This window comes from Lissotriton vulgaris, chromosome 7 (genome assembly GCF_964263255.1).
Source record: "Lissotriton vulgaris chromosome 7, aLisVul1.2, whole genome shotgun sequence".
Taxonomy (NCBI): domain Eukaryota; kingdom Metazoa; phylum Chordata; class Amphibia; order Caudata; family Salamandridae; genus Lissotriton; species Lissotriton vulgaris.
In genome coordinates this window covers 697,387,451-697,401,790 of record NC_141695.1, presented here as the reverse complement: position 1 = coordinate 697,401,790, position 14,340 = coordinate 697,387,451, and the positions used below count along the sequence as shown (strand labels likewise).

The window sequence follows — 14,340 nt, the reverse complement described above, 5'->3', positions numbered from 1 at the left end:
GAAGTGGAAAATATTTGTTGTCTATTATAATAACAAGATCAATCCTCTAGACGCTTCTATACAAAATATTATCTGTTACCTGTTGCACTTACAGCAAACAGGGTTGGCTTACACACCTTTCGTTTACACCTTCCAGCGATAGCTGTAAATTTGCAAAACAGACAACATTTATCTCCATTCAAAATCCCTGCAATCAAAGCTTTCATGGAAGGCTTGATAAGAGTAATACCACCAAGAGTCCCACCTGCAATAGTGAGGAATCTTACCATTGTCCTTACAAGACTTATGGGTCCACCTTTTGAACCCTTACATAATTGCCCTCTAAAGTTCCTTTCATAGAACTTTGCTTTCCTCATTGCCATCATTAACCTTAGAAGAACCATTCTTTCAACTCCACACAGAGTTGTTCTTCGCACCAATCCAAAATTCCTTCCCAAAGTGGTTTCAGCTTTTCATATTAACCAATCAGTTGAGTTACCTGTGTTCTTTCCTCAATCTGATTCAGTAGCAGAACGAGCTCTCCACATGCTGGATGTTAAAAGAACCGTTTGAGGCATATGAGCTGTAGATCATATGCTTTAACATATATCGCCATCTAGTGTTGGGTCCGGATGTTTGCACTTTGTTTTTGTTCGAAGAAGTCTTTCCAGTCACGAGGTAGGTGACTCCTCATTTCGATGATAGTGCGCATTGGCATCGACTCCATCCCCAGATTGTTTTTTTACGCCATCCGGTTCGGATGTGTATTGCTGCGCTCCGGTTCGGTATAGTTTTCGAACAGCTTTGACACGCAATACTCTTCCTTCACAGTATTGTCTTTGATCACGGTTTCCAATTTGACACGTATCGTTCAAACTTAAAAACCTTCGATCGGGAGCTTTGAGGCAGGCCATCAGGCCTACCCGTGCCAACCACGCCAGCAGTCGATGGAACAGACTCCATTCAAACTATGTCCCGGGTGTCGTTCTAAATTTCCATGCACCGATTTACACGATTTTTCGAAACACGACGAAAAGGACTGTGAAGCTTTTCAATCGAAAAAGACCATTCGTGATCATCTGACTCCATGCCACGAGATGCAACGCGGTAGCAGCTCAATACCGGACATCTTCAGAGAAGATTCAGATCGTCCAGCTGCCGAGGACGAAGAACTGGTCTCCGTGTCCGAAGCCTTCTCCGACATGGAAGAACAGAACATCACTCTGGGTCAACATACCGTGAGTACAGATCCCCATGTGCCCCTCAATCAAAATATAAGGCTCCAGTCTCACCTTCGCCCTCGGGCTCAGGTCGGCACCGAGAAATTTTCAGATGCCCCGCCCTCCGGGCCTGGCTATGAAACACAAACACAAGCCTACGGGCTCGAGCCAGCCCCATTCCGGTGCCGAACCAACACCCTCGGACCCGAAACACAAGTCAAAGCACTTGCCAGCCTCCACACCATCAGCACCGAAGACACCCTCAACACCAAGGGCCTTGGAGCCGAAATCCTCCAAATATGATTCGGAGTCAAAATCTTCCAAACCTAAAGCTTCGGAGCCGAAATCCTCAAAACGGAAAGCTTCCAAGCCAAAATCATCGATGACTGAAGGCTCGGAGCCGAAATCCTCTGCGCCGAAAAGTTTGGAGCCAAAACCTACAACTTCAAAAGCTTCTGAGCCCAACCCGGCTAAAAAGCACTGACTCAAAATATTCCATGCCCAAAGCCTTTCAGCCCAAATCTTCAACGCGGAAGTCCACTCCTGTAGAAAAAGAGCCTCGGTCCGAAGACCCACCTTTGGATCCAAAACAAAAGAGACTAAGTTGATCCTAAAACTGAACACCTCCTGGCCACTCTTCCTAAACAAGCATTTGCAATGCAATAGGTCTCACAATTGCGAGATATTGAGCTATTGGCATTGTAAATGACAATGCTTTCTATTTGTTTAAAAAACCTGCAGTAATAAAACGCATTGTCATTTACAATACCAATAGGTTAAAGTTTCGAATATGCAAGACCTATTGCATTGCAAATACTTGTTTCATCTCTTCCCTCTAAAAAAAAATCAGAGTGTGCCAAATGAGCAAACCTTCTTGTTCTTTAACCCCTAAATGCCCTGTGCTTGAACTTTCAAGGGTTACAGGGTGGGAGAACTGAGGCAGGGGTGACTGGCTGGCAATCATTAACTGCCCGCAAAAGGCTGCTGACATGAGAGACATCCTGTGTTTGAATAAGAGTCTCTTCCCAGTGCGTACTGAGACATCCAGCCTGTGACTGTCCCAGAAGAGACCCCTCAGCAAGAGAGAAGATAGACAGCGTCTACACTGTGACTGCCTCCTATGAGAGACTCCCGCCACTGAAGAAGGCTGAGAGACATCCAGTCTGTGACTGTTCCAGAAGTGACCCCTCAGCAAGAGAGAAGACAGACTGAGGCCACACTGTGACTGTCTCCTAGGAGAGACTCCCGCCACTGGAGAAGGCTGAGAGACATAAGCCTGTGACTGTCCCAGAAGTGACCTCTCAGCTATGGAGAAGATAGACAGAGTTCACAAGTTGAATGCCAACTGCGAGAGATTCCGGGTTTTAGAGTATATCTTCTACTCTGTGAAGACAAAAAATTCAGACCCCCTGTGGCGGGAGAGTAGCGCGTGCACTAATACCTAACCAGGCCTCTAGACACGTCACGCCGCGCAGCAGGTTCTTGGAGTGATGTCACGTTTGTATTTAGGCTTCCTAGAGTGACGTAACTTTCTTGGATTGACATTCTTGGATGGACAGAAAAAGCAGAGGCCCTAGATTAAGCCGCAGATGCATGCTCGCATGAGACATGAATGAACTGCGCCTGTGCCAGTTTCCTGGGAGCTATATTTATCGGTGTGTTGATTTGAGGAGCAAGAACAGCCAAGGGTGCCAATGCTGTGGTGTATGGCCGTTGGTTGATTCACCACAATGCCAGGGATAGCTGAAGTGACGTAACACACGCTGCGTCAGACGATTACGGCAAATTCCTACACCATTGTTCTACCGACAGCCCCCTGTTGGGCGGAGTTGTTGTGAGAAAGGCAAAAAGACGAAACTATTGAAAGTTACGATCATTGGTAAAACCGGTGCAAACAGCACAGCATTTCTGTGTGCCTATATCTGCATGCTGTAGCACATTTAAGCAATGGCTACGAGTCTCCCAATGCTGCTAATGCATGCTCTATGTGAAGCACACACTTTACGGCTCCTGCGCATAGTATGCAACATACAGTGTTTGTTAGTTACTAATGCATGCACTGGGTGCATTAGACTCACTGTGTGTCACTCCTGCACGTGGTGTATGCATGGATGCAACGTGCAAGCAATGTTTTGCAGAATACATACCAAGGGATTGTAAAATGTGCACGATATGTTACCGGAGTGTATTCTTTGCCTAGAGGTCCTAGTTTACTAGACGGGGAGTTTCTTCAGTGTCTTGTTAAAAGCCAAAATTGTATTTTCTCGGTCTGTAGTAATGGGGTTAAAAATTTACAGCGGCATGGTACGAGCTCACTTTTTTAGTTCGTTTGTCAGCGACAAATTTGACCAGATTCTACCTACACGTGCAGGGATCGGTGTCAATCACGAATGGAGGTGCGACACGGTCGGGAGCGCGTGAAGTGGTCTTACGGACCATGCGAGAGTGTATTGTGCAGTACAATAGCAATCAACTTACAGCCACCTCTTTTGTTACCTTCTCTCACAAATAGGGCACTTAGCTCTTGTTTCACTTTCAATAGAGAATATGTTGCCAGAATTTAAGGACATTAAAAAGAACAGCAAGATGGCAAATATTGTAAAATAAATCTAAAAAGCATGCAATGCAAGCGCTATGCCGCTGGTTTCTCTGCTGAAGGGAGAAAGGACTTGGCACAGCTCGGACAGGAGATGTGCACGCGAACGGAGTGCACATCTCCTGTCCGCGCGTGCCACCGCCTGTCTCCCTTTGGGACAGAAAGTGGCAGCAATGGTCTCGGAAGCGAAACAGCGCATGCGCTGCGTTCGCTACGAGACCTTAAAACGGAAGCTTGATCTCTCAGAGGAGCCAAAATTACCTCTGAAAAAAAGGATATAACCCTCCTCCCAACCCCAATTTAATCATTGCACCGTCAAATTCACCACATCCTCCACTATCACCTGACCCACAGGATGAAGATAATGGGGATGGGGATGAAGAGCAGCATATGTCACTAGATCAGGAAAAACCACAGGACACTGATCCCTGGGAGCATTATGATAGGGAACCAGATCATGACCATGATCCCTCGAGACCCTCCCCACCTGACGACAACATTAGCTATGTTCAGCTTATCAACATGGCTGCTCAGTATCAATGGTTGGAGCTTCATACAGACCCTGTAGAAGAGGATTTCCTTGTTGGGACACTAACACACTCACAAAGGTCAACTAATACTCTACCAATGCTCAAAGGCATGTTAAAACACACCGATGAGGTAATCAAAGACCCCGTTAGATCTAGAACACTCACACCTAGAGTAAATAAGAAATACAAGCCCGGTCCTACAGAACATGTATATATTAAAGGTCAGTTGCCTTTAGACTCTCTTGTGGTAGCTAACTTTCGCAAGAGAGCTAACTCTCAAACCACAGGTGACGCCCTCCTCCTGCCAGATCAGTTTAAAGCCAAAGCTAATGACTTCATTTAGGAAGTAAACCTTATTACTAATACTTCCATGAAATTCACACTAGATGCGGCAGACAGTGTTTTGTGCCATCAACACTAGCATACTATTGCGCAGACATGCTTGGCTTAGAATCTCTGAATTCAAGAAGGAGGTACAGTCCTCTATACTTAATCAAGCTTTTCGATAAGGAGCATCTTTTCGGGCCAGCTATAGATACTTTCCTAGAAAAAGGGAAAATGAAAAAAGACGCTGAAACTGCAAAATCCATTGGGCCCTACAATCGCCCTCTAGAAGAGGTTCCTTTTGCTGCTCCTTTTACAGGGGTGGCTCAAAAACATTGTCCTCAGAGAATTCCTACTCCTCTTATACTGGTAACAACCAACCTACCTTCTCCTGAGGTTATTTTCGAGGAGGCTACAGAGGGATTATTAATAAGGGAAGAGGCATAGGTAACTCCACCCGCCCTTCCCCTGCCAACAAACAGTGACTTCTCTCTACTACCCCCGATCATTCCACTGTCGGGGGACATCTATCACAGTTCCTACCTGTCTGGGATTCAATCACCTCAGACAAGTGGGTAATACAAAAAATCCAATATGGTACTGCCTGGAACTTACCTGCACTCCCCCAACTATTCCTCCAAGAGAACGTGCAATGTCACCAGAAAATCTCACCCTCTAAAAACAAGAGGTCCTCTCTCTGTTACAAAAACATGCAATAGAACCAGTCCCATTACAACATCAAGGGACCGGAGTGTACTCCCTGTATTTCTTAATTCCAAAAAAGGACGTCTATCTCAGGCCTATACTAGACCTCAGACAGCTAAATCTCTACATTGTCAGAATACTTCCACATGGACACCCTCCAACAGCTGCTCCTATTGCTTCAGCAAGGCGACTTTCTATCCACCTTAGATTTAAAGGACACCTACTTCCATATTCCCATTCAGTCTTCCCCAAGCGCCTGGCAGTAGTCGCAGCTCATTTAAGAAGACTTCACATTCACGTCTTCCCTTACTTGGACGACTGGCTAATAAAAGCCACATCACAACGTAGCTGCATACACCACACTCACAAAAAAGTTCAGCTGCTTCACGACTTGGGATTCACTGTAAACCTCACCAAGTCTCACCTCCAGCCTTCCAACATGCAAGCGTACCTAGGAGCCGCAATAGACACTTGCAAAGCTCTAGCATACCCCAACCTAGTCAGGATACGCAACTTGCAAAATCTGATATCACAGTTTCAGCCCCAACACTCACTGCCAGCCTGAGTGTTCATGCAATTAATCGGCATGATGGCTTTTTGCATTCTAATCGTTCCTTACGCAAGACTTCAAATGCGTCCCCTACAGGAATGCTTAGCATGTCAGTGGAACCAGGCTTAAGGCCGGTTAACAGATCTAGTGTTGGTGGATGGACGCACCCATCACTCTCTGCAGTGGTGGAATACACAAAAACTTTCCAAGGGGCAGCCATTCGTTGACCCGGTTCCACAGATGGTGTTAACAGCAGACGCATTGCTTACTGGTTGGGGAGCTCATCTTCAAAAGCATACCATTCAGGGCATATGGACCCTGCAACAAAAACAACTCCACATAAACCATCTGGAGCTACTAGCAACTTTTCTAGCATTGAAAGCTTTTCAATTGCATCTATTAGGCAAAGCTGTCCTAGTTTGTACAGACATGACAGCAATGTACTACATACAAAAACAGGGGAGGGGGACACTCTTTACAGCTTTCACAACTAGCTCAAAGCATATGGAGATGGGCCATACCTCAAAAAATATATCTCCTTGCAGAACATCTCCCAGGAGTAAACAACCAGATTGCAGAACTGCTCAGTCGTCAAACACAACAGATTCACGACTGGGAACTACATCCTCAAGTCCTCTTCCCATTCTTCCAAATTTGGGGCTACCCAGAAATATATCTCTTCGCCACACACCTCAATGCAAAATGCTCAAGCTTTGTGTCCAGGTATCCACACCCATTGTCCAAAGGCAATGCGCTATGGATGAATTGCTCAGGAAAATTTGCTTACGCTTTTCGACCTCTCCCGCTAATTCCATTAGTGATTCAGAAGCATTCCCTGACAATGATCCTAGTTGCTCCCACATGGCTCGACAATGATGGTTCACAACTCTGTTGGCACTATCAGTAGTTCCTCACCAAAAACTACACTTCTCTCCCAAGCTTCTCACTCCGAACCATGGAGAGATGAGACATCCAAATCTCAGTCAACTCAACCTTGGGATCTGGCACCTGAAGTCATAGTTTGGCTACCTTAACCTTCCGCCAGATTGCATGAACGCCATTAAAGAGGCTAGACGCCCTACCACAGAAGCATGCTATGCAGCAAAGTGGAAAAGATTTGTAATTACTGTACAAACAATAAAATCAATCCATTAGATGCTTCCATCCAAAACATAATTTGCTGACTGTTACACTTACAGCGTTCTAACTTTGCATATACATCTATATGGTTACACCTTACTGCAATAGCTGTGTATCTACAAAACAGACAACACTCGTCTTTGTTTAGAGTTCCTGCTATCATAGCCTTCATGGAAGGACTCAAAAGAATCATTCCACCTAAACTTCCACCCTCCCCCATGTAGAATCTTAATATAGTCCTTACAAGACTCATGGGTCCACCCTTTGAGCCATTGCACAAATGCAAAGTGCAATTTCTCATCTGGAAGTTAGCTTTCCTTCAAGCTATCACATCTCTTAAAAGAGTAGGTGAGCTCCAGGCACTAACTAACTATACAAGAACCATTTTTAAAAATTCACCAAAATAAAGTGGTTCTCAGAGGCTAGCCTCACATTTTTACCTAAAGTTGTTTCTGCATTTCATCTCAACCAGTCTGTTGAGTTACCTGTTTTTTTCCCTTAACCAGACTCCGTGGCAGAACGTGCTCTTTACACATTGGATGTAAGCAGAGCCTTACTATATTACATTGACCGAACTAAATTGTTTAGGAAAACTAAAAAACTCTTTGTTGCTTTCTCACCACCCCATAAAGGCAATCCCATAACAAAAACAGGTGTTTCACAGTGGATATTTAAATGCATCCATATATGGTACATCAAAGCTTAAGCGCACATTAACAATTCCCCCTAAGGCGCACTCTACACGCAAACTAGGCGCTTCCATGTTATTCTTAGGGAACATACCCTTAGATGACATCTGTATGGCTGCAACATGTTCTACACCACACACATTTACAAAGCACTATTGTGTAGATGTGTTAAAAAAACAACAATCTAGTGTGGGCCAGGCAGTTTTAAGAACACTATTTCAAACCACTGCAAGGGATACAGGTTAGCCACCGCTGGGGAAATAACAGCTGTATAGTCTATGCTATAGCATATGATCTACTGCTCATATGCCTGGAACGGAAAATGCTACTTACCCAGTATGCATCTGTTCTTGGCATATAGAGCTGTAGAATCATATGCGGCCACCCACCTCTCCGGGTACCTATACCTGTTGCAGTGTTATCTTACTTGGATACATTATACATGGAGATCTCTTTAACTACTCCTACCAACTCCATCATCACCCTTTACGAGAAAACAATCTGGGGATGGAGTCGATGGCATTGCGCACTATCACCGAAGGGAGGAGTCACCTACCTTGTGACTGGAAAGACTTCTTCGAACAAAAACATAGTGCAAACATCCAGACCCAACACTGGATGGTGATCTATGCTAAAGCATATGATTCTACAGCTCTTTATGCCAAGAACAGATGCATACTTGGTAAGTAGCATTTTCCTTATTGTGTTACATAGAAAGGACCAAGGATTTTCACAAAACAATTGTTTGTTACATTTGCTCCAGCTCCAAAGGCAATCCCATCTTTAAATCGGGCATTTCAAGATGGATTGTTAAATGCATTCAAACATGTTATGCAAAAGCAAAGAGAACTTTATCCATACCCCCTTGAGCCATTCTACACGCAAAATAGAGGCTACTATGACCTTCTTAGGCAAAATTCCTCTAGCGGACATCTGTAAAGCAGCTACATGGTCTACACCACACACTTTACCAAACACTATTGTGTGGATGTGTTAGCACGGCAACCGGCTAATAGAGGCCAGGCAGTGCTTAAGATACTAATTCAGACAACTGCAACACCTACAGGCTAGCCACCGCTTGGGGAGCATACTGCTTTATAGTCAATGCAAAGCATGCGTATCTGCAGCACACAGGCCTCGAACAGATAATGTTACTTACCCAGTAAATATCTGTTCTTGGCAAGTAGAGCTGTAGAATCACATTCACCCACCGCCTCCCCGGACACCTGTAGTTGTTTAAGTTCTTCATATTTATATACTTACACATGGACATCTCTATTCTACACTTACGAACTCCATTCTCACCCTCTTGCCGGAAAACACAAACATCTGGACCCAACACTAGATGGCAGGAGTATGCAAACCATGTGAATCTACAGCTCTACATGTCAAGAACAGATGCTTACTGGATAAGTAACATTATCTGTTTCTTTATAGTTAAGTAACCTTAGAACATCTGTGCATAAATTATTCGAATTTAAAATGTTGCTGTGTTTGTGGATTGCATTGTATCAATTGTTGCACCTTCAATTCATGATCCAAAAATGTATCATCTGTCCTTTTCCTTCCAGATAATTGATTGGATGAGTTTGTTACTTGATGCTCATTTTACTGTAGTAGTGATGCTACCAGAAGCCAAAGGACTTCTTGCCAACCTACACAGATTTGTGAGGTCCCAAGTATGTATAGTATTTTACCCTGTATGTTTTTGTAATTATCAGTTGTATTTGTGGCTAAAATATAGCATTATCAGCTGTGATTCTTAGCCAGCCCTTTTAATTTTGGGAAGACAAACAGGATGTTAATATCGTAGAATTTTCATGTTCGAGGCATATGGGCTGCAGATGGTACATTATGAATAGATCGCCATCTGGTGTTGAGCTCGGATGATTGCACTTGTTTTTCTCTTGGAGAGTCTTTTGTAGATTGGTGACTCCTCCTTTGGTTGCTAGTGCGCATGGGCATCGGCTCCATCCTTAGATTGTTTTTTTCCGCCATCGGGTTCGGATGAGGATCGAAGCGCTCCAGATCGACTTCGGGAAGAAGTGATATTTCGGCACGTATTCCCTTTCCAATTTGACGGTATTGTTATCGAACGCGATTTCATTTCCATTCCGACGCCTTTCGACTCCAATATCAAAGAAAAACTTTAGTCTACGTCGACGAACAAGAGGCCTTTCTCGACATAGTCAAGCCCGGAGTCCATGGAAAGGACTCCATTTAAGAAATGTCCAACGTGTGGTGCTAAGTTCCCACACAAGGACCTACACGAGGTGTGCAATTTCTGTCTATCACCTGAACACTAATCCAGGGACTGCGAAGCCTGCGCAGCATTCTCCTCCAAGTCTACAATTAGAAACCGTCGAGCTCGAAGACACGAGGTTTCGAGAATGCAGTCGGAGGCGATCCCGGAGCTGTTCGAAGACCAGCACCTCGAAGAAGAAGAGGAACATGAAGAACAGTCTGGGTCGGAAGTGGACGAGTCGGATGTCGAGGAATGCGACGTTCAACAAACCGTGAGTGACGACGTCCCCTTACCAAAAAACCGACCCCGTGCAGTAACGACCCCGCCTTCGAGCCCGGTCAAACCGCTGAAGAAAGTTTCCGACGCCCCGCCTTCGGGCCCAGCAACGAAACCGAAACAGAAACCGAAACTCTCGGTCTCCCACCATGTCGGATCCGAGAAACGGTCGACATCGACTTCGACACCGAAGCTTCATGCAAGGGAAAGCTCGGCATCGAAACATTCCATGTCGAAACCGAAACATGGATTGTAAAATGTATACAAATATGCTACTTAAAAGCAAAGAGGACATTAACTGTTCCTCCTAGAGCTCACTCTACACGTAAACTAGGAGCATCTATGGCATTCTTGGGAAACATTCCACTAGATGACATATGCAAAGCAGCTACCTGGGTTACACCGCATACCTTCACAAAACACTATTGTGTAGATGTGCACACAACACATCAAGCTAGAGTGGGACAAGCTGTATTAAGGACTTTATTTCAGACTGTTGCAACAGACACGGGTGACCACCGCTAGGGAGAGAACTGTTGTATAGTCTATTCATAATGTACCATCTGCAGCCCATATGCCTCGAACGGAATATGCTACTTACCAGTATGCATCTGTTCTTGGCATAGAGGGCTGCAGAGTGGTACATGCCCTCCCAGCCTCCCCGGAAACCTGTGTCTGTTCCAACACTATCTTATTTAGATACACTTACATGGGCATTTCTATCTGTATTCTATCATACTACTCCATCTAACCCTACTATGGCAAAACAATCTAAGGATGGAGCCGATGCCCATGCGCACTAGCAACCAAAGGAGGAGGCACCAATCTACAAAAGACTCCAAGAGAAAAACAAGTGCAATCATCCGAGCCCAACACCAGATGGCGATCTATTCATAATGTACCACTCTGCAGCCCTCTATGCCAAGAACAGATGCATACTGGTAAGTAGCATATTCCTTTTAAGTTGTAAAGAGTTTTTTAATAGGGTTTGAAACACACTCCCTATATGATTTATTACAGCGTATGCTAAAATGTCTTTCTTTTTCAGGTAAAGTTGTACTCTGAACTCAACAAGATTGAAGGCAGCTTGCTAGAACTGCAGAAAACAAAACTGAAAGCAAAGGACCATGGACTGTATTCAATTGAAATCTTGGAATTTGTGTGATAGTCTTCATTGATCACCATAAATCTTTTTTTTCTGTGAAACAATTTGTGTTCATCATTTACTTTGCTTTCCATTATTTGGAGTTGAAAACCTTAGAGTTTGTTTTACAAACCACAATAACTGAGGGTACCCAGAATCTTGGCTGTAAGCAGCACTGATACTAAAAAGTAGAGTTGATGTGTTTAGATAGGGTGCACAGTTTGATCTGAAGGTAATTCAATCAATATAGTTACATATGAAAAATTGTTGGCAATCGTATGATAAACGCTCTTGTTTACCTGGGAATGAAACACTCACTTTAGAGGCTATTTTCCTTCATTGGCGAACAAATGTGACCATCATGGGCCCCAAGAAGAGTAAGATTCTGTGCAAGTCGTCTGAACTAATTAGGGACATAATTTGAAAACGAATAAAATGCTTTTTCATAGTGTCGCAGCATTACCAGTATAGTGCTTACAGTGTATTGCGTACCATCAACTCAAATTTTTAAAAATGTTTGTTTCTTGTAAAATTATCTCCCTATAGTAAAACATGATATTTTCTGTAGGCCTATAGTATTAACAAACAAATGAATAATGCAATACAGATTTTGTAGCAAGCATTTAATTTTTGGGGTGTGAGCTGCACATTAATTCTCTGGGATGCAAGTACAACTAATGCCTTGTATTAGTCTCGTACTTGGTCATAGGATCATGACTGATTTTTGATAATACTAAATAGCTCTTCCTATGTGTGTAACCCCAATTCAATTTGCAAAAAATAGCATCCCCTTTTCTGTGCTTTTTTAATGAGTACATCTATCTGAAATAATTACATCAGACAGCCAATTAAATCAATAACACAAAGGCAGCAACATCTAAACATTCCTAATGCTTCTTTTTAAACTGCTGCAGTATATAAAAACCTAAATAAAGAAATAAAATTTTAGGCAGTACACTCAGAACATAAAATCTGCACACTTCCTATATGCCCTTCAGGCTATACTTTTACGCTCCAATACGGCACAGCATCGCAATAGACTGGCATTTTATGTTTCCACTCTATACTGTTAAGATATGACTACATGTATTTTGGTGAATATTGTTAACCAGTGAGTATCCAGTGAAGGTCTTGTATGTTATGAAAGAGATGGTCAAAGTTCCTTTCTGGGTGTCTGGAAAGAGTTGGAAACAAGATTTAACAATTACTGACAATTCTTCATTTCTAAAGTCAAGGCTGGGAACTTACTGGAGCATTGGGTTCAGCTTTCATACAGGTTAGTGATAGAAGGTGCTTGGTCTTGTTTAAGCAATGGAGAAAAAATGGGCATAACTGAACTAATCCTTTTTAGTGTGGGGTGGGGTGTGGGAGTCTAATTTAAAACAGAGATTGATTGAACTATGAGGTGATGATGCTATGGCTAGAATGGGTCTTTGTGCTTGAGAGTAATAAAGACTATCTTGGTTATCGGAAGGTTGGGCAGCACAGAGAAGTTGCCTGCTAGCCATTGGAACATTGTGAGTAATGATCAAATAATGAGGATGTCATTAATGGAGGATTTTAGGTAACGTTATATGCCATCTACATATCAGTGAATGTGTTTTGAGGATGCTTGCAAGAAGGACATCCAAGAAGTGACTCCTTTGTTTGAGCTGGTGTAGGAAGCTGGCTCTTTATTTGATATACCACTAGGTGGTTATGTTATGCAAAGAGTCCAGGGATTCCCCCAGAAGTGTACAGGGCTCAATGTAAACCCAGAGTGCTCTATTTGTGGTCAAACAGCCTTAGGCCTAACACAGAGGAGTGGAAGACGTTTGTTATACACTTTGAGCAATAAATGACACACGACTCAAAAATGAGATCCACACCAATTTTAGCAAAATTACCTTCTTTCAAGTTTTATTTAAAGACCAAGATGTATGCAAAAAGATATGTACGTTTTTCAGGAAAAATACTTTATACTTTAAAAAGTGGACATGTAATGCAATTTTCAGGCTGTGCAATGTTAACCTATGGGAGGAAAATAAGAATGCAGTTTGGGAGGTAAGTTCTCAACTTTAAATTCAGTCTTCAGGTTCTGGGGTCAACACCAGGCAAAGTTCAAATCAGCACCAAGACTAGTAATCGAAGTTGCGCTGCTCACAGGTGAGTAAAGTAAAGCTGTATCAGAGGTCAAACTCCTGAAGTTAAGGTAACTACAGCCGGGCCACAAGGCAGCACCAAACGTATACTCACAGCAGTACAGGGGCGTCCCATGTGCAAAGTGCCAACACAGCATTGGGCGCCCAAAGCAACTCAGTGAGCAAAATTGGTCTTAAAGAAACGCTGCAGGCTCAGGCCAGGAGGCCGGATGAAGAAAACCCACAGCTGCCCAGGTAGGTAGAGATGTTAGGGGACGTATGGGACCAGTGTTCCCTGCATGCCTCCGAGCGCACAGTGCTGTGTGTGTGGCTCACACTGCTTTATTCAGGGCAAACCAAAAGTGCAAATTCCATCTCTGAAAATGTAAACACAATGGAAACAATTCAATAAAATCAAATAAACCAAGAATACCCCGTATGAATACACTTATCCTCAGTCTGGCGTTCACTCAAGCATATGTCCAACCAAATTATGGTGTACCACACGCCTCTCACGAGTGCAGGCAAGGGCCAGTCCTGTAGTCACACAGTTATCAAGGGTCCTGGCCCGTGGTATTATCTACTCCGTTCTGCGACTCACGCCGGAAGTCGCAGGACTGAGTAATACCACGGGGCTAGGCTTACATTTCCAGGGAGGGAATTTGCACTTTCGGTTTGTCCTGAAAAAGCTGTGGATCCATAGGGCCGTTTATTGGCTGAAACATATTGGCAAGTCCTTCAGGTTCATAGAACCATTGTATCCTGGGAACACCCTTCTTTGGTTTTAATAGCCACCACTAATCCATATTAAAGGGATACGTG

The 14,340-nt window shown here is 43.6% G+C and overlaps 1 protein-coding gene across 1 annotated transcript in view; it reads left to right on the top strand.

Moving 5' to 3' along the window:
- NOL11 (nucleolar protein 11) overlaps positions 1-11,460 on the top strand; it is a 423,141-nt gene extending 411,681 nt beyond the window's left edge. The window contains exons 17-18 of the mRNA XM_086930931.1: positions 9,305-9,412; positions 11,303-11,460. Of these exons, the coding sequence (XP_086787057.1) occupies positions 9,305-9,412; positions 11,303-11,419 (225 nt within the window). The 3' untranslated portion in view covers positions 11,420-11,460. The remainder of the gene's footprint in view (positions 1-9,304; positions 9,413-11,302) is intronic.
- Positions 11,461-14,340: the final 2,880 nt, after the last annotated feature.